The 20,616-nt window shown below is 35.0% G+C and overlaps 3 protein-coding genes across 4 annotated transcripts; 1 reads left to right on the top strand and 2 right to left on the bottom strand.

Annotated features, from left to right (window-relative positions):
• Window positions 1-3,174: 3,174 nt before the first annotated feature.
• Window positions 3,175-3,871, bottom strand: LOC110801213 (uncharacterized). Its single transcript, XM_022006542.1, has 3 exons — window positions 3,813-3,871; window positions 3,557-3,666; window positions 3,175-3,485 (listed from the first exon to the last, which is right to left on the bottom strand). Exons 1-3 carry the CDS (start codon window positions 3,869-3,871, stop codon window positions 3,175-3,177), a joined length of 480 nt encoding a protein of 159 aa, XP_021862234.1.
• Window positions 3,872-6,521: 2,650 nt separating this feature from the next.
• On the top strand, window positions 6,522-13,187 carry LOC110801204 (calmodulin-lysine N-methyltransferase). Of its 2 annotated transcripts, none has more exons than XM_022006535.2 (8): window positions 6,522-6,706; window positions 6,783-6,969; window positions 7,698-7,777; window positions 8,484-8,544; window positions 8,695-8,810; window positions 10,197-10,311; window positions 10,844-11,119; window positions 12,935-13,187. In XM_022006535.2, the coding sequence occupies exons 1-8, from the start codon at window positions 6,613-6,615 to the stop codon at window positions 12,936-12,938; spliced, it is 933 nt and encodes a 310-aa protein (XP_021862227.1). In that variant the 5' UTR covers window positions 6,522-6,612; the 3' UTR covers window positions 12,939-13,187. The 2 variants fall into 2 exon arrangements, with proteins under 2 accessions (XP_021862227.1, XP_021862226.1); XM_022006534.2 differs by having other exon boundaries at window positions 10,179-10,311.
• A 4,443-nt stretch (window positions 13,188-17,630) lies between these two features.
• On the bottom strand, window positions 17,631-19,444 carry LOC110801207 (thaumatin-like protein 1). Its single transcript, XM_022006537.2, has 2 exons — window positions 18,571-19,444; window positions 17,631-18,076 (listed from the first exon to the last, which is right to left on the bottom strand). The coding sequence occupies exons 1-2, from the start codon at window positions 19,314-19,316 to the stop codon at window positions 17,782-17,784; spliced, it is 1,041 nt and encodes a 346-aa protein (XP_021862229.1). The 5' UTR covers window positions 19,317-19,444; the 3' UTR covers window positions 17,631-17,781.
• Between the last annotated feature and the right edge of the window lie 1,172 nt (window positions 19,445-20,616).

Here is a 20,616-nt window from a genome sequence, read left to right as displayed (position 1 = left end):
GATTAGTAATAACAAAAAATCAGATTAAATGGGATGTGGGACCCTCGTCACTTGAAATATGCCAATGAGCATCCAATGATCCAATTCACACGAATTCACCTCCAATTCACACGCATCCGAACCAGAAATCAAATCATTTCATCTGAATTATTCAACAAAAATTCAACAACAATTCAACAACAATTCAACGAAAATTAGAGATTAATCAAAAAAATTCAACAAAACTCGGAGATTAATTCCGTGTAGACTATTCAACAAAAATTCAGCGAAAATTCAACAAAAAATCAATAACATTCAGCGAAAGTTCGGCGATTTCTGTGTAGAATATTATTCAACAAAAGTTCAATAAAATTCAGCAAAAAAATTCAAGAAATTCAACCCTATAATTCGAAACATGCATGAACCCAGAAATAAAGATCAACCCAGAAAATTCGAAACATCAACCCAGAAAATTCGAACATCAACCCAGAAAAATCAACACATCATCCCAATGAATATTCTTTCTATTCATTTCCTTTTCTTCTTCTTTTTTTTGTTTTTTTTGTTTTTTTATGTTTTTTTTCCAAGAATAACAACTTTTTCCATAATCTCCCAAACAACACAATTATAAGAAAACTCGAATAACAGTTCTCCATTTAGCTAAGCTCGGGTATAGGCCATAGGCTTGTACTCATGTACGGTTTGCCAAGAAAGGTTTAACGCTCAACAGGGCTAAGCAAATGGATTTTTTGTGAATACAATAAATAACAAAAGGCCTAGATATTCTGGAAGCTCTAATTATATAAATAAAAAAAATGCCTCAAACACTTCTCCCCTACACTTTGGTCATCGATCTCGGGAAGCTAAAATGCAAGTCCCAATTTGGGCGATCAATAAGGAGGAAAATAAAGAAGTGAGTCTTACGAGGTTCGTGGCCCTCCATTTCGGGTTTCATCGCACAAAGGGAAAGCGAAACCAAGCAACACAAACCATGTCAAAGAGGGGTTTATGCAATCTTTAATACCATTCATAATGATCCAATGCAAGCTAGTTTGTGACAAAACCATAAACCCCTTTCTTTTTCTTCTTTTTTTCACTTATCAATCATTTGGTTTGAAAATCAAAAGAACCAACATTTATTTTCCTATGTCACAAGTACAACAGAGTATGCTTAAATATGATGGAGACACTTTTACTTAAAATTTGACAGCAGTTCGTTTTAAAAATGATGATTTCTAACCACCCCCCCCCCACACTGAAACTTTGCATTGTCCCAAATGGAAAGAAAAAATGTAGAAAGGTCAAAAGAGACTTAGCTGGTTTATTGGAGGTGCCAGAAGAAAACAAGATATGCAGATTCGGTGTGAAGTTGTATTAGAGGTCTGATGAGAATCGTGTTGTTCAGCAAAATCATAGCATGCCCAAAGATAATGGCATCACAGATTTCAGAAGTTAGGTGGTTGCATTGTGTGAGAGTTTAAAACGACCTTAACAAATATGTGGACAGAATAAACAAAATAGCATCAGGTGCAAGCGGGATCATGTCCCTTTTGTTTTCGGTCTACCTGTACTAGAAAATCACAAAAAATAAAAACTAAGTTATTAAATAAAGCTGAGAAAAAGAAAACAAAAACAAAAACAAAAAATTGAAATTATAGGAAAATGAAAATAAATAGCTCTAAGCCTTGGGTTGCCTCCAAAGCAGCGCCTCTATTTCCCGACGTTGGCTCGACGTATAACATTCTTCAGTCTTTTGAAAGCTTTATTTCTTCAATCATCCCTGCTTGTTCATACTCATAGAATGCTTTTAATCTGTGACCATTCACCTGGAATACTTTACCAGAATCCACACTTTTAATCTCAACTGCACCATGATCAAAGATATTAGTAATAACAAAGGGACCAAGCCATCTAGATCGAAGTTTGCTATGGAATAATTTCAAACGAGCATTGTATACAAAGAACTTTTTGTCCTACAGAAAAAGTAGTTTTGACTATCCTTTTATCATGAAATGCCTTAGTCTTGTCTTTGTAAATCTGAGCATTTTTTTTTAGGGAAAGATCAAGCGGATTTCATTAAATCATGTCTAGTTCCGACAAAGTTTGAATACTTTGGGGGAACGATTTCATACAAATACGTTCTGAATGGTTACCGGTATCCCATCTAGCTATAGTGTGAGCTACCGTATTTCCCGCCCGTCTAACATGAGTACATGAGAAAGAGGTAAACATATTACTCAAGTTTACAATATCATCGAAGATTAAGAAGATAGGGGCATCCCCCTCTATTCTTTGGTGTACCGCCTTCACCATTGTTGTTGCGTCGGACTCTAGGACAACTCTATCAAACCCCAGCCTTCGTGCCACTTCTAGTCCGAACCTTGCGGCTCCTGCTTCTGCCATTTCCGGTTGCCACCTCGCGTTACTTTTCTTCACTGCAGCCACTACCACTGACCCTCATTGTTCCGAATTGATACTCCAAAAGACACCCCTACATCCTCCCTCACATGTGCATCAACATTAATCTTGTAAGAGTGTTGTGGTGGAGGATGCCACGCAATAGTTGATACGTAAGGAGGGGGTTTCCCACTTACACATACCTTTGCTTTGTACATCTCATAGTCCTCATTATTCTTCACAAAACCCATTGTCGTAGACACCGCATCAATTGTGGCAGAGGGCTCAAATCAAGCTCGGTTTCGACAGAACCAAGCAGCCCACGCTAGAGAGGCATAGGTGCGAAGCTTGTCCTTGGGTAATTTTCCAGCCACCCATCGGAGATTATCCGCAAAAGATGAGGTAGGGGTATCCCTTAGGAGGGACCCAAACTCAATGTGATCCCAATCTGAGCATTTTCATAAGCCTCTAATCTGATTTCTTCAAGCTCTTGCAAACTAGTTTTCTCTGCTTCCCAGCCAAATCATAATTCATATTACATTGCTTAACATCCCAATAAGACTTATGCTCGATTTCCACAGGTAAATGACAACCTTTCCAAAAAACAAGTCGATATGGTGACATCCCTAAAGGAGTTTTGTAAGCTGTCCTATAGGCCCATAATGCGTCATCTAGCCTAAGGCTCCAGTCCTTCCTATTAGGGCTCACCATTTTTTTCAAATATTGATTTGATTTCCCGATTAGACACCTCATTTTGACCGTTTGTTTGAGGGTGATAAGCAGTTGCTACTCTATGTGTCACATGAAATTTCTCAAGAAAGCACCAAAAGTTTTATTGCAAAAATGAGTTCCCCTATCACTACTTATGGCCTTTGGCATGCCTAACCTATTAAAAATGTAACTCTTAACAAACTTAACAACAGTCTTAGCATCATCAGTTATGGTGGCAATAGCCTCCACCCATTTAGACACATAGTCCACAACAAGAACAATGTAAAGATTACCAAAGGATGAGGGGAAGGGACCCATAAAATCAATGCCCCATACATCAAATATTTCACAAACTATAATTCCATGTTGTGGCATTTCATTCCTCTTTGAGATATTACCTGTTTTTGACATGGTTCACAGGACTTAACAAAAGTATAAGCATCTTTAAACAACGTAGGCCAATAAAAACCACACTGAAGGACTTTATACGCAGTCCTTTGAGGACCAAAATGTCCCCCACTTTCAAGATTATGACAAAAATGAAGAATAGAAGCATATTCAGGTTTATCTATACATCTCCTGATTATAAGTCAGAACAAGATTTTCATAAATATGGATCATCCCAGAAGTAGTATTTAGACTCAAATTTGATCTTTTCCTTTTGAGCTCTAGATAATATAGGAGAAAATGTTCTAGTGACTAAGTAATTCACCATATCAGCATACCAAGGAGTATCAATACGACATAAAGAAAGTAATTGTTCATCAGGAAAGAACTCGGTCATTAACGGCCAATCATCTCTAGGAACAATCCTACTTAAGTGGTCAGCAACCACCCTTTTTATCCCTTATTTCAAGGTCAAATTCTTGCAGCAAAAGCATCCATCAAAGCAATCTAGGTTTTGACTCTTTCTTTTTCAACAAAAATTTAAGAGCTGCGTGATCAGAATATACAATCACATGAGTGCCAAGCAAATAAGATCTAAAATTTTCCAAAGCAAAATTACCCAGAAATAATGACCCAGAAATTACCTCGTTCGATTTCATCGCCGCCATCAAAGTTCACCCATTAATCCACGATTTTTGAGGATTTAGAGGTTAAATCCGACCATGAAATCTCTAGATCTAGAGCTTTCATGGTCGAATTTCACCATCTAAAGCCATAATACATATTTGAAGGAGTTTAAAATTCTTGATCTAGAGTTTTTTTCGAAGGGTGGTGGTGGCGGCGGTGGCGGCGCAGGTGTGGTTGTGGTGGTGGTGGTAGCGGTGGTCAGAGAGATTTTGGAGGAGAGAGAGAAAAACGTGAGAGGAAAAAGGAGAGAAATAAATAACATTTAGAGTTCTTAATAAATCAGAGAGGTTTTCGAGGAGTGAGAGGAAGAAGGAGAGAAATGAAGAGAGAGGGAGCGATAAGGACGGTTGAAAAAGAGTGGGAGGGTGAGTGAATGGGGAAGGGTGAATGAATAAAATAAGAAAGGTGGAGAAATTTAGGGAAGAATTGGGTAGAATCTTAAGAATTTTAGGTAATTAAAAAGGGATATTAGGGTATTTTGGTAAAAAGATGTCAAATATTTCTATTATATAAGTGAAGATGTGAGGTTATTTTAGTAAATTCACTTTTGGTGTACCCTTTAAATTACTAAAATACCTTCCACACTTATAGATTAGAAAATATAATGACAACCTACCCAATAGGAAAAGCCCAAAGAAGCATCTTAATCAATCTAACCCCTTAAATAAATTTTACCATTTTAATTAATCTGTTTATATGCGTTTGACTCTATCTAACTTGGATGTTTCTTATATTCGCACCGTCACATTTATATTATATTTTTTACATGTTATTGCAAGCACAAATTCTTATTTACAAGGGTTGTACAATAAATATTGTACACCAGAGTAAAAGTTAACTCAACATGCTTAAAAGTTATCTATTTTTAGTGAATTTTTTTCATTTTAATAAAACTTATTTCTTCAAAATCACTAATAATGTATAAAATTAATCATTTAAATGTTTATCTATCAACTTTTTTTTACTAATAAAAAAGTTAATCAAACTAGGTTAAAGTTACAAAAAAATGAGTAAAAGTTATCTTAGTGTACGATAAATTTATTGTACACCTTGTGCGTTCAAGACCTTTTGTATTTCAAGTTTAAATGTAATAACACAAAACTTTTTTAAAGATTACAACTGAAAATGATATTTAGAAACACCAAAAATAAAAACGGAAAGAACATTTGGGGACAGAGAAAATAATACACAAATCACTTATAGCATAGCCTTTGGGGGTTTTTATTCGACGTCTTATTCCGCTAAAAATGCCCTCATTTTTATAGTGAAAGTACGTCATTACCCTTGTAAAAATAAACCCCCTCTCCCTCCCTTTCCCCCCTCCCCTCAACCCCACGTTCAGAACATCAAATTAGAAAATTACAACCCATACCTGCCGTCAACAACCAAACCACCGCCGCACCAATGCACACACCACATCACCGCCGCACCACTGCCACACACCACATCACCGCCGCACCACTGCCACACACCACATCACCGCCGCACCACTGCACACATCGCACCACTGCACACATCGCACCACTGTCGCACATCGCACCACTGTCGCAACCACTGCACACTCCGCACCACTGCACACACCGCACCACCGCACCACCACAGCACCACTGCATACTACACACACCGCACCACCGCCGCATCCCTGCCGCTGCGCCTCTGCCTCTGCACCCAAACTCCTCCTCCGCAACTGCCGCCCTGATTCTGCAATTATTTATTTATTTATTTAAATTGGTCGTGCCGCCCGGAATTGGCGGCCGAGCCATGGTCGTAACGCCTTGGATTAGCGGCGGCGACCATGGTTGACACGCAGATCTTGGGCGGCTGAACCATGGCCGACGCCGCTATTCCAAGGCGTTACGACCATGGCCCGGCCGCCAATTCCGGGCGGCAGTTTGCATTTAAAAAAAAAACTGAATTGAATTTTTAAATGCTTTTTTTAACTAATTCTAAAATTTCTAAAAATAAAATAAAATTGAATTGATTTTTTAAATTTTGTTTTAATACTAATTCTAAATATTCATAATTTTTAAAGAATCTCAAAATTATTTAAATGTAAACAAAATTTTAAAGAAATAATTCTTTTTATTTAAAATTTAACACAGGCGTAAAAATATATATATATATTTTTATTATTGTGCGACTGCCGCCCAAGATAAGGTGGTGGAGATAGTGGTGTAGTGATGGTGGTGGATACGGTGGTGGAGATGGTTATAGGGTGGGGTAGATTATATAAGGGCACGAATGTCATTTCATATAAAATACGCGGGCGTTTTTAACGAATGAGGACGTCGAATAATGATACCTTTCCTGTGCGACCCGACCCTTGTGTGTGTATACAGAAACAATTGCAAATTAGTATTACCCCGTTAATCCCAAATTCCCAATACAGAACAATGGAACCGTAAAGTCAAAGAAGCAAAGGAGAGTCGAAGAAAGTGGTAATCCTGAACAATGGAAGAAGGTGATGAACAACTTTCCAAACCTTCCACTTTGAGATGGAAAATTCTTCGTAATGCCCTTCTTTCTCGTCCTCCTTCTCAATCAGGTATTTCTCTTTTAGCTCGTAGTAATAATAAGCGAGTACTATAGTTTCTTAATTTTCCCTTGGAACTTTTTTGCAGACGCAAAATCTGAATCACGAGAAATCATCAACCGTATTTCCAGAAAGGGAAAAGGAAATCAAAGCTTTAATTTGATCCCATGTCATCTTCACCAAATTTCCAGCACCGAGGTTCAGGGTTTAACAATGGATGCTTGCTATTGCTATTCTTTACCCACTTCGATTGCTGCTTCTAATCTCTTTCTTTAGTGAGCTTCTGATCTTCCTACCTTCAGTTTTACAGTAATTTTTATACCATTTTGTTTTGTTTGCTTCTATTATGTACATATTTTATTGGGTTTTTTATGTTTGGTGATGAAGAAATGATACAATGTTACTGCTGTACCTGTTGGATGTGAAGCAATCTTGTTTTATTTCCTAATTAGCTAATCCCCTCACGTATTACTATCCAAAATCGTAACAATTTGTATGTCCGAATTGGTATGGTGGAACACATTTTGACTAATAGCAAAATTAGGTAGTGAATTGTGCTCCCGTACCCATTCCGCATACTAAAGCTTAAAGTGAATTTGTTGTATGTCAATACTAGGTAATGCATAGCCGTAACTGAACCCTTGGTGAAAATTTGTATAATTTTGCCAAGGTTTCAATATAAATAACGTAAACGTAGATTGAAAATGCATTGATTCACTTGTTACTTTGCAGTAATCATGATAGGTTTCAATATAAATAACGTAAACGTAGATTGAAAATGCATTGATTCACTTGTTACTTTGCAGTAATCATGATAGAATCTAGTGGGTATTTTGGTGATACGTTTAAGTGTTTAACTAATCCATGGTATCGATAGCTAAACAGTTGCTCTTTAGTCATGAGTCATGGAGTAGCATTGCCTGTTTTTATGATAAGGCAGTAGCATTGTGTATGTAAACTTTGTGCTGTTTGAGCTTGATAAATGTTCATTTTGATTTGACAGTCAAAGGAAAGACAACTGTGCTAGTATCACTGATTTTGAGATTTGCAACAAGAATGACATTGATAACACTGGTGTTGTATGTAAGTCATCGAAGCTATTGATGATCTTCTTTATTCTTTGCTCGATTGTGTTTTCTTTCTACAGCTAGCTAGCGTTCGTCTGTTAGGTTAGATGTTGTTCTAATTGCAGATGTTGTGCACGATGAGGTGGATTCATGCCTTCAATTGTAGTTCCTGTTTTATATATTCGATGATGAGAGTGTGAAGAAAGCCTTATTTAACTTTAAAGATTCACCTGAGAGTATAATGAGGTATCTTAGGTCTTTTCACAAAAAGTTAATCGCCGAGATAAGACGGAGAAGAAACCTTATTTCGTACTGTATTATTCATTAACAGTTAGGATTGTTTTGAATTTAGAATGGACATGCATAAGTAATCCCCGTATGACTCTGTAACCTTTCGTAGGACTTCCGTGCCATTTGTTGTAGATTGTGTGAATATTCTTCTGATCATATTTTTATTTCCTTAAGAAAAATATAAGGGCAGTTAGAGCACTCTATTGTTTAAAGATCTAGAATATTGGAAATTTAAACCAGTTACCTGGTAAGCCTAGATTTTTTGGGATTTTGTAAAGTTATGAATCTCAGACTCCCTTTCTGTAATGTTTGCATTTCTTGAAATATTTATTTGTTCGCATGCTAATATTTGTACTCCAAGTCGATTCTGCATTTTACATGTGAAAGTTGTATTTACATGCTTGCCAATTATGTTTGTCACTGTTCTTCAGGTCCATGGCCTTCAGAGGAAATCCTTTCATATTATTGCTTGTCACATGCAGACATGTTCAGGTAATCTAATATCTTGCCACTCTTATAGTCTTATATACTGTTCTTCAGATAATATTTCTTTTTAATTGCAGCTAAACTTGCTCTTCGTACCCTGTGTCCCTGTGTATGAAATATACTGACTAAGTAATTTGTTTTCTTTTGTTCAAACAGGTCTAAATCAATTATTGAGCTAGGTGCAGGATATGGTTTAGGAGGCTTAGTTATTGCTGCTGCCTCTGAGGCATCTGAAGTTGTGATATCAGATGGAAATCCTCAAGTAATTGAATGTATCCTTTTAATGAGCTTATCCATTGTAATCAACTGTTACTTTCTAGCGAATAGGTTGTTTATGTAGGTTCTACATCTGGTTGTTTTTATGTTTAAATTATAATATTCTGAGATGTGTACTGATTTTCTGTAATCAAAGCACTAATCTTAATTGTACTTCTACGCCCTCTATACATATATTCATTAACTGTTGATGCATAGTGTTTATCCGTAGTTTAGAAGTGTGTGGAGAATGATGATTCTTCCTTCTTATTTGAGCCAGTTATTCTAGTTAACAAAATAAAAAGGTAGCATTGAACTAATTGCATTCTACATTTGGATACCTATCCTTTGAATCACACTTGTAGGGTGCATATACTCCACCTCATATCCCGACTTGGGTAGGTAAGTAGGTGCCCTTTTAGAAGCATGGGGTAATGTAGAGGTTGACGTTGTGCATTCTGATGTTTTATTTAAATTTTTTAATGTCTAGAATGTGTTTACATATTTATTTGACAAATTTGGTATTTTTTTAGCACTTTATCAGTCTCGTTTTGCTGTCTGTTGGTGTGTAACTGAGGAAATTTGGGCAAAAAAAAAGAAAAAAAGAAAAGACAAACTAAGTAGATGAGCGTATGATGATATGCTGTATTCTAACAAGGCTTTGGCACTGGGAAAGTAGGCACTGCCATGTCTAGAATGTGCTTTGTTTTCATTTCCTCATGTTATTAAGGAGCTATATGTAGCATGGAAAGCATGAGGTAACCAAAGGTGAAAATAATTGATGTTCCTCTTTGAGTTGGATGTTACATCTTTCTCAAATTTCTATTTATTTTTTCTTTATCTTAATTGTGTGTTAAAGGCGGTTAGATATGAGTGTAACTACTATACTGTATGGAGTATAAGATAGTAAAGTAAACAAAAATGGTACTCGTACTACTTTTCATGTAAGAAACCGATTTTGTTTTCAAAAGCTTTATTTCTAGAAACTTCATGATTGGCATATAAAAGAACGTTCCAAACTGAATTTTTATTTTGTGAATGAAAGTCTATTTTGACAATAAACTACGTGGAGGTTGCAAAAAATAATGACCTATGTGGAGCTGTCCTGACAAGCATAAATCTTTTCTTAACTCACTTTTGGTTTCTTCTGCAACATCCAGCAGCTAGCTGGCTCATAAGTAGCGAAAATTCATGAAGAAGCCTGATCATCTTAGCATCTTGTTGGCTAGTACTGACTACTGCTTATGCACTCTGTTCAGTGTGTAACCCCTGCAAAAATATAAATTTCTTTGTCAGAAAATAATTAATGGTTACATGAATCATTAACTTTTTGTCTACCTAATGTTCTGATGGATATCTTTAAATCTACAAGTCTTAACAAGCAGATATTCAGCGAAGTATAGCTGCCAATTCTGAAGCTTTTGGGAGTACAGTTGTGACGTCCCAATTATTGCACTGGAATAAAGAAGACATTGAAACATTATCCCATAAATTTGACTTCATCGTTGCAAGTGACTGGTATGCAATCCTTGTCTTCTTTTCTTTGAGGTCCATCGATATAGATATGCGGCATATGCCTTATACGTGCTGCCTGTTACCTTTTCTGTGACAAAGTGTATAATAAGGTATGGGTTTATCACAATATAGGTGGATAGAATTGGATAAAATTCGACAATTTTTTTGGGTAGCACATATTATTCTCTTGCAGAGTTGGAGTCGATCTATTGATGGAATTTAGGCATTTAGCAGTTCAAGCATGGGTTAATTTTTTTTGAGGAAAGTCATACCATTTGATTGATACCTTGGCCTTAGTATTTATTTTAATAATTATGAAAATTGGCCGTCTTCCCCCCCCCCCCCCCCCCCCCCCCCCCCCCCCTTCGGGTGCTTATGTGACTGGTAGAATTTTCTTATCTTGGTGCTCCTCGTCACCTTATGAAAAACAATCTTGATATGCTACGATTATGCGTGCTTTACATTTGCAACAATACAGTGGTAATCTTTCAGACGGTCCTTATTGAACTTATATTATTTCTTGTTGTCTTGGCAGTACATTCTTCAAGGAATTTCATAAAGGTCTAGTTCAAACTCTGAAATCATTGTTGAAAGATTCTGGCTTCTCTGAAGCTATTTTCTTCAGTCCCAAAAGGGGTGACTCATTGGACAAATTTCTGGAGGAGATCACGGAAGCTGGCTTGACCTACTGCATATCTGAGAAATACAATGAGAGAGTTTGGAAGAGTCACCAGGAACTCATGAAGGGTGATCAATCCTGGCCCAACTATGAGACAGATCACTGCTATCCCTTGTTGCTCAAAATTTCACGGTGAAGTCTTAGAAGCATTTTTTATCAGATCAAATTGTCTGCGCTCTTCTCTTTGCTCAGAGTTTAGAGAATTTCTTTTTCCTAGATTTTTGAGTGGAATAAGTTATTCTCTTTTCCTTGGTTCTTAGCCTTTTTGGCTGTATTGCTAGTAAGTGATGCCTGTTAAAGTAGGCTGTCCCGTGTGTGAGAGAGCTCTAAAAAATAAGCATAAGAGTCACCATGGTTGTCTAATTTAGTCGTGGTCCTTATTCCTTAAGCATCTCTTATTATGCCATACACCACTAATTAGTCAAGGCTGTCCCTAAACACCATCCTAAAAGTTTGCCAATAGGTTAGGAGGGCAATAATTAGTTATTCATCTCCTTTCCATTTAAATATTGTTATACCCCGGAAACTTTTGACTTTCTGGAATATTCCTTGACTGTGACATAAAATTTTGCACACTAGAAGCCTTTGCATGTGTCTGTCCATTCGGAGAAACTGATCCTCGACCAGATATAATGTGTGAAGAATAGCAAATAAAAGAATTCAAGAGGCATCATACTGCATGAACTATAATCATAGGGATTTTCTGTAGTTCCCCAAAAAACTTCTTAACTAAACCCACCTGACCCCTGGTCCTTATGAATTTGATGCATTTCCAACAGTTTCTACAAATTTCAGCTTTTCTTAAAAATCTGTAACTTGCAAGATTCTCTGTTTTTCTAAATTCTGGGACAGTCTTCTTTCATTAAGAACCAAAGTAAAATAATAAAAAAGAGAGAATCTCTAATACCTTTATATCTTCATGGGAAAAGTTAGGCCGTTTGATTCCCTCTATTTAGCTATTAATCTTGGTGGTGTCTGCATTCATACCAAGTTGGTAAAGAACCGTTCAGTTCAGCTGGACGGGCATCTTTTTATGGAAGCAATTTGGACTACTTTTGGAGTCATTTGTTTTTGCTCCCACCTTCTTTTAAGTGAATGATAGGTTATCTTTTTTAAACTCCTTTTACCCTTAAGCTTTTCAATCATCCATCAAGACAGCTACATAACTTATCCTTGTTAGTTAGACTAACCTATTGTTTATGCATGCACCCTTAAATACTAGTCATTATTTGTCCATCTTTTTGTGTTTCCCCAATATAACCACAACTAGGGTCTGGGCTGTATTTGGTGGTGGTGTTCTTGTTTCAATTCTTCTTCTTTTTAGGGACATCTGATAACTATCCTTCCCCATAAACATTCACCTTTTATATTTTAGTTGTAATGGAGTATTTGGTGTAAAGAGAGACGCAGAGGGAAAGTCATATAGACGGGATGTGATCCCTAGTAGGCTAGTACCACCCCAAGACTTTAACCTACTAAAGCTAATTGACATCCACATATTTTCTTTGAAAACATTAGGTTGTTGTAATTACCACTAATGTGAATTTGGGTAGGAAAAAATTAATCTTACGGTCACCATAGGCAATTCCAAGATGTGAGGCTATTTTGAGAATTTCGGTTAACCTGATAATATCCCTTTTTAGAAGGAACAATAAAGATGCAGGATTTTACGCTCCCAAAAAAAGAAATAAAAAATGCATGATTTTTACTTAAGACAAAAGATGGAAGAGCTTTGATTAAGGATTTATGAAGAAACTTAGTAATAGCAATTTACAGTTGTGACCGGAAAAGATAGAAGATGTACAATTTGCTGAATGAGTTAAGATAATTACTTCATCAGTAAGACTTGACTTGAATGCTAATGTGTTCTTTACTCTTGCGGTTGCGCACCGTTGGTAGTGGGAACTAGGAAGGAAATGGTTGTGCTCATTTCAGCTGTTTTGGCAGGTAACGACTTGTATGTTGAAGATCATTGAAACATCTCAGTTGAGTAATCAAGGGACTTGAAGACTTTCCAGCAGATTAGAGGTGTATGTTTCATTGGAAATTAGCATAAGATATTTTTGATGTGTACCCTTCCCTCAAAACCTTTATGACTGTAGTATTTATTAATCAATTTTCTGTATTATTAGATTCTTTGGAAAAAGAGCAGAAATCGAAAGCAAGTGTATACAGGAATGAAAAGTATCTTGCATTTGCATATGGCGCTGTTCTAGTTGTTTAGACTTTAGAGTAGTTAGTACCTTCATTAGTTGTTAACTTGTCACTCTATTATCTCCCCGTACGCCCTTGTGCTTTGGTGGGTGATGCCTGGAATGGGCCAAGAAAAGGCACATGTCCAGCCCCTGTGCTGCACCAGCCCATGCCCAGCCCATGTCCGGCCCTAATATTTGGAATTATATGTAGATTTATCGTGGAGATAACTGCAGATTCCAGTAACAACGAATAAATGAAAACTGAATCAAATTTCTCTCTTTTTTTTCCGTATCTTTCCTCAACTCCTTTTCATTGTGTATAATCATTTTGAGGGAATATTATCGCTTTGTTGTGTTTTAAATTAGTTTTTGGCAATAATTCTAGTCTTTGTAGACATCTTATTTGTTAATTTCACTCTATACTTGTTGACTTCCATTATTTGGCTACTCTTTGATCGCTCAAATAAATATTGTAAACCGGATTTAAAACGCTTAAAAGTTAAAGTTAACTATTTTTTAGGGATAATTTTTTTTAATAAAAATTATTCATTCAAAACGTCTAATAATGTACAAAGTAACCATTCACAAATAATGTACTTCGTATAAAATTAATCATTTAACCATTTAAAGGGTTTATCTATCAACTTTTTCCTTATAATATAAAAGTTAATAAAAAACATATTAAAACTGACAAAAAACTGGGTTAAAATTATCGATCTTGATGTATTGTACACCTTTTGCGTACAAGACATTTTGTCAATTGCTACGGAGTACTATACTAATCCATAATAAACTAAATGATTCGGGTTTTCTAATTGATATCAATTGAAGCTTAAACTAAAGAAAAACCTAAAAGAAATACTCCATTTAAAAATAGTGGGATGATGATTGATGAACCCAAATTAACTGGTGAATCAATCCTAGACTTTGAATGAAACTTTACCCTAACTGATCGACGTGGAACAATCTAACAAGTTAGGATATTAGATGGAATAGTAGAGTACCAAAAACTATGTCTCGAATGATAAAAGGGTAATACAGTACGATTTAATTAACAAGTTGGGATATTAGATGGGATATTAGATGGGATAGTAGAGTACTGAAAACTATATCTCGAATGATAAAAGAGTAATACAATACGATTTAATTAACAAGTTGGGATATTAGATGGGATATTTAGATGAGACAGTAGAGTACTGAAAACTATGTCTCAAATGATAAAAGGGTAATACAAAATGATAATCTAACAAGTTGGGATATTAGATGGGCACAAACTTTTCAGAAAGACCGATTTACGATAATATATTGTGTGGCGGCCTAAAAAAGGAAGGTTATCCGCACCTGTTATGTTCTTTTAGTTACCCTTATTGGTGTTATAAGTTATCTTTATCGTAGTTATAAGTTACCTTATTTTCACGGCTATTAGCTCAAATGGTAGAGCAATGTATAATATTGTACATGGTGTGGGGTCAAACTCCACGTAGCCTACTCCTTATATTACACTTGTGTTTTGGTGTATATTTTCATTGTTGGTGTTGTATTGGTCATAGTTATAACTTGTAACAAGCATATCACTCTTGGGCCCTGTTCTTTTTGGCTTAATTTCAGCTTCATGACTTATTTGACAGTTCAGTTCAGTTCAGTTCAATTCAGTTCAGTTTAGTTCAGGGGCATTCAGTTCAGTTCAGTTCAGGTCAGGAGCATTCAGTTCAGTTCAGTTCAGTTTAGTTCAGTTTAGTTCACTTCAGTCCAGTTCAGTTCAGTAGCATTAAGTTCAGTTCAGTTTAATTCAATTCAACTTAATTTAATAATATTATTAATAATAAATAATAATAATAATAATAATAACTTTTTGTAATAATTCAGATTGTATCTCGGCTTCCCACTTACTTTTTGTAATTTTTTTGACTTTGTTAGCATTTGATTTATAATAATAATAATAATAATAATAATAATAATAATAATTATTATTATTATTACTTATATTATTATTTATATTTATATTATTATATTATTATATTACTTATTATCTATATTTATATTATTATATTACTTATTATTATTATTTATAACTAATTATTTATTAATAATTAATATTATTTATTATTATTTATTAATTAGTTACGGATTATTAGTTATTAATTATTTAGTTATTAGTTATTAAAAATGAATTATTATTATTATTAATATTTATCATTTATTGTAATTATTGAGTAATCAATTACAGATAATTATTATTATTTATTAAATAGTTATTTAGTTATTAATTAATAATTATTATTTAGTTAGTAGTTAACATTTTTTATTATTAATTATTAATTATTAATTATTAATTATTAATTATTAATTATTAATTATTAATTATTAATTATTAATTATTAATTATTAATTATTAATTATTAATTATTAATTATTAATTATTAATTATTAATTATTAATTATTAATTATTTGTTATTTATTATTTGTTATTTATTAAAATATTCTGTTAAGTTAAGTTAAGTTAAGTTCAGTTCAGCTCTAAAGAACAGGGCCTTGATCAGGGCATTTTATTGTTTATTGTTAAGGTCGCATTTTTTCAATGGTTAATGTCACATTTATCTTTGAGTAAGGTAACTTTAGTCCTTGAATAAGGTCACTTATATCTTTGGTCTGGTTCACTTTTACATTTGGATGTACAGTAAAATACCGTAGATCGGGGACACACAAAAGTTTTTGTTGGATGGGATAGTAGAGTACTGAAAACTATGTCTCGAATGATAAAAAGGTATTCCCTCCATTTCTTTTTGTTGTATCCGTTTCCATTTTAAGCGTTTCTTTTTGTTGTATCCGTTTCTATTTTTGGACATACATTTTATCCTAAAATACACTTACATTTCTATCTAATTACCAAAATACCTAAAGATTCTACCCATATTCCCATCTAAATTTCCCCACCCCTATTATTTAATTCTTTTCCCTTCCACATATACCCACTCTCTCACATTCTTTATCACCCATCATTATCACTCCTCTCTCTTACCTTATTTCTTTATTATTTTCTCTCTTCTTTTTTTATTATAATCTCTTACATACAATCATTTTTCTTACACCCAATCATTACACTTATACCAATACAAACCAAGATTCCAATTTTCTTAAAAACTCCCCACTATCTGAAATGGATACATCAAAAAGAAATGGAGGGAGTAATACAGTACGATTTAAGATTCAAAATCCTGCAAAGTTAAGAGGGGCAGACAGATGAAACTGGCATTGCAAAAGAATCAAGTTCCTTTATGTTCAATAGGAGTAATACTTTATAAACAATGTGAGCAATCGTACATATCTTAAAATAGATCTATCTTTTCTTTTAACATCCTCACTTTTCTTCCTCCTAAAGCATCTCATCTCGGACGAATCAAGATCCATTTTCATGGGAGCTTATCATTTTTTTTAAAAGCATACTTTTTACAATATATGAAAGCTTAAATATTTTACATCATATCCAACGAGTTAAATTTCAAATATGTAATTTCATCTGCATCTTTTAATGGTTTTGCTCCGAGGGTGGATCAATTAGTAAAATACTTATTTGATGAGAATACATGCTCGACATCGACTTAAATTTACTAGCTAGTTTGCATTTCGAGATCAAACTCGATATCTAACGAGCTTTAAACGAGTGTCGCAACTCAACCTTGAAGTTGAATATGAATATGGTAGGTAAAAGCATTAAAAATTTATAATCAAATTAATATGTACGTACGTAGTAATGATCTAAGTAAAAATAAACCCAAGGAACTCCTACGAATTGATGTTAACTAAAATAGACAAAAGTTAGGATTTTGATTGGCTAATTGACAAGTTATAGAAATTTTTTGATTGAATATTGCGGTAATGAAGTCTAAATTCCCTAACTTCACATTTTCTTCCATACAAAAATTGGACTTTAGCATTACACCAAATGATATGTATAAATTTATAACTAAAATTATACTTGGTAAATATTTCTTTTAGAGAAACATATTATTTTTATACTTATGAAAACATATATGAGTTAGTAACGACTTATAAACAAGCTACTATACCATATTAACAGGTTACAAAGAAGCAATTATAAATGAGAGTTTGAACGCTAACAAGTCAAACACAACGTTGTTTGAATAATGCAAGAGCTTTAAACTTTAGCTCAAAGCTTGTTCAATAATATTGCTTAACCAATAACGTGCTTTGATCGATCTTGTTCATGAACGTGTCTGCCCAAATACCCTCCTACTATCCGGCGATCGATGATCCATTCTAACTTGGATCTTTTGAGTTTCCAAAGAGTCAAAAACGGGAACCCAATCAGGATCCCTTGTCCTATATATATATATATATATATATATATATATATATATATATATATATATATATATATATATATATATATATATATATATATATATATATATATATATATTCTCTGAATTGAAGACTTTACTAACTAAGTTAGCTTGTTATCAACCCGATCAAATATTTTGATGATAATCTCGATTCAAGATAATAATTCTGTGTTGCCAACCATTGAAGGCCTCCCAACGAACTAACTAATTAATGGATGATCCCCTTTCTCTCTACTACAGTTGGAAAAGAGAGGTGGGCAAAAAGGTGATGACAAAGAAGAGGAATGCTAATTGTAAACCAAAGGTAGGATGTCTTGTATTTGAAGAGTCTCCAGAGGCTAAGTCGGTTAACCATGACCCGTCCCCCATCAATGACCCTGTACCTGTACCTGTACTGCTTGTTCCTGTACCCATACCCGTACCCGTATCTGTACCCGATCCTGTGCTAGTATTGGAATCAGAACCGGAACCAGCAGAACCTCCTGTTGCTCCAATGTTACTTGTTGAACTGTCCGTTGACGATTTTTGACTGCAATAATTTAGAAAATATTGCAAATTTTATTAGTTGAAAAGATGATGCCCCTCAAAATTAAATACTACATCAAGTATAACACATAAATTAAAAATACACCGACACCATATATACACTCAATAGTCAATACTACTCCGTATTATATTGATACGTTTTGTCTTAGATTACCCCATAAGATAAGATACCACCAGATAATGATATAAACGAAATTTGATCTAATAGTAGTAAAAGTCTAAATTCTATAATCCAACGACCAAAACGAACTCTGTTGTTCAGATCGATCAAACCTTTTCCCCTTTTATTTACCTGACTTATTTGTTTCTGAAACTTTAATCAACTTTTTTTTTTACTAGTAACTTGATATTTTGACTGCAACTCGATCGATTCATTGTAAAATAAACTCTGTTTGTTAAAATAACAACAAGAGGGTAGTACTCCGTAATGATTAATGAAAAGAGAGAGGGGAGAAATGTATGGAAAAGAGGCGGTACCTTGGAGAAGAGGGACAGAAGGTGATGGTATAATCCCCAGCGCTGCAAGTAAACGTACTAGTCGCATCATCATACGCGTAACTATATGCCCTTGGACACGCGTTCTTAAACAGTTCTGAATACATCGACGGCTTACATTTGTCTGGTGTTCCAAACTCCCCACTACAACAATACTCCGGTGTTCCAAACGCCTCACACGCGCTTCTACACGCGCCACCTCCTTCCGCCATTAACTCATTCGGGCACCGCCTGTTCAGATCCACCAAGCACCCTGTTGTCTCGCACCCTCCTGACCCTCCGTTCGTCTCCACGATCATCGGGATGTTATAGCCGTCGACGAGGCTGACATCATAGAAATCTTGCCCACCGCTGCCGTTTAAAGTGAATTCCGCTAAGGTTGCCGGTGGTTTAGCCCCGCTCCCGTTGCACTCCACGGTTCCGGACCCGCAGTCTCCAGTGGCGCAAGTGCCTTGACCTGCGTCGTCAAAACTGCAGCCAGTCCGACCCCAAAACCGACCCGACCAACCCGAGGGAGCCTGGAAGGTTCGAGCTCCACCGTGTTGGAGCTCAAACCCGGTACTATCCAACTTAGGGCTACTAGCTCCTGCTAGTATCCCCGGCCAAACAGTGTAGTCGCATTTGTTTACTAATGTGAAGGTGGTACCCGAGACATACAAACCACTCAACATAGATAATAATACTAGAATCCTCAACATTGCTGTGTACAATAACTTGAATGAATTCATCTCGATCGATACACTAACACTAGAATGAACTTGGATCTCCCAAGATAATAATAGTATGGGATGAATAAGAATGGTGAGAAAATATAGGGAGATAAATATTGTAGGAGAATGTTAATGATCAAGGGTTGGGTAGATTATATATATATATATATATATATAGATTATAGAGTGTGTGAGACCGACTCATGTGGGGCATCACCGCCCTATTCAAATGTGTCATTATTTTGTTTGCTACTTGATTAATTTAATTCACTTCTAAGTTTTTAGGAATTTTAAGTATTTTATGATTGTTGTTTACTACTAATATAGTAATATGGAGTATTAAATCAGTAGTAATGTCAAAGGCATTTATGTACTTTTGTAGTCACAGAAAAATAAAGATAAATGGAAGGCAGATGATTTTACTTAGACCTGACAGGCCGGGTTCAGGCCGGCTGGCAGTAGTGCCGGTAGGGATGGAAATGGGTGGTATTTGGATCGGGTGGAGCATCACCCGCTTTCATCCACTCCACCCGCTCCATCCGTCACCCGCTTTACTCATCACCCGCATTCCGTTCATCCATCATTCGCGGGTGAACCGGATGGATCGGTTGATATACGGGTGAAAACTATTAACCACTACAAATTCACCACCTAAGAATATGCATAATAATTAACCAAAAAAAAAAACTTATATACCTACATTTACTACCGAAACATATAATTATTTCTCATCATAAATAACTTGTAACCCAACAAAATTAAACAAACACTAACTTTAATAAATAATGGATTTACTAACACATTTTTATGTTTAAAACAAAAATAAAAATAAATGGGTGATGGATCGGGTGATAAACGGGTGGTGGGTCGGGTGATGGATGAAAAAACATCACCCGCATCCGACCCGCTTTACCCATCACCCGCTTTTCATCCATTTATTTCGGGTTTTCATCCGTTTAATTAGAGCGGGTGGCCGGGTTATTGGATCATCCAATGAATATATATTTCCATTGCTACGGGCCGATTTGTGTCCAAACCGCTATTTCATATCGAAAAAATAACAGGCTTCTCGGCCAATTTTATAACTAAAATTATAATTTTGAGTTGCCCAAAAAAATTTATTGCTAAAATTTTATCCAAAATATATTATACTTCTTTTGATTTTTAATACTCGCAATGTTTGTGTATTTTATACTATTCATATTTTCTATTTTGACTATTGTTGGTGATTTATATATAATATAAAACATAATCATATAGGATGTTGTTAAAGTCGTCAGAATTTGTATTTTCAAAATATAAACTTTTTTTTAATTTT

This window comes from Spinacia oleracea, chromosome 3 (genome assembly GCF_020520425.1).
Source record: "Spinacia oleracea cultivar Varoflay chromosome 3, BTI_SOV_V1, whole genome shotgun sequence".
Taxonomy (NCBI): Eukaryota; Viridiplantae; Streptophyta; class Magnoliopsida; order Caryophyllales; family Amaranthaceae; genus Spinacia; species Spinacia oleracea.
This window is presented reverse-complemented; position numbering and strand designations above follow the sequence as displayed.

Excerpts from the sequence above, each read along its gene's own strand:
- LOC110801213 (XM_022006542.1), bottom strand. The coding sequence starts at position 3,871 with ATGACCGAGTTCTTTCCTGATGAACAATTACTTTCTTTATGTCGTATT. Across the intron at positions 3,667-3,812 it reads TGTCGTATTGATACTCCTTG|GAGATGTATAGATAAACCTG; the intron begins GTATGCTGATAT and ends ACTTATAATCAG. Across the intron at positions 3,486-3,556 it reads GTATAAAGTCCTTCAGTGTG|GTAATATCTCAAAGAGGAAT; the intron begins GTTTTTATTGGC and ends TGTCAAAAACAG.
- LOC110801204 (XM_022006534.2), top strand. The coding sequence starts at position 6,613 with ATGGAAGAAGGTGATGAACAACTTTCCAAACCTTCCACTTTGAGATGG. Across the intron at positions 7,778-8,483 it reads TGATAACACTGGTGTTGTAT|GTCCATGGCCTTCAGAGGAA; the intron begins GTAAGTCATCGA and ends ACTGTTCTTCAG. Across the intron at positions 8,545-8,694 it reads TCACATGCAGACATGTTCAG|GTCTAAATCAATTATTGAGC; the intron begins GTAATCTAATAT and ends TTGTTCAAACAG.
- LOC110801207 (XM_022006537.2), bottom strand. The coding sequence starts at position 19,316 with ATGAATTCATTCAAGTTATTGTACACAGCAATGTTGAGGATTCTAGTA. Across the intron at positions 18,077-18,570 it reads TTCTGTCCCTCTTCTCCAAG|TCAAAAATCGTCAACGGACA; the intron begins GTACCGCCTCTT and ends AAATTATTGCAG.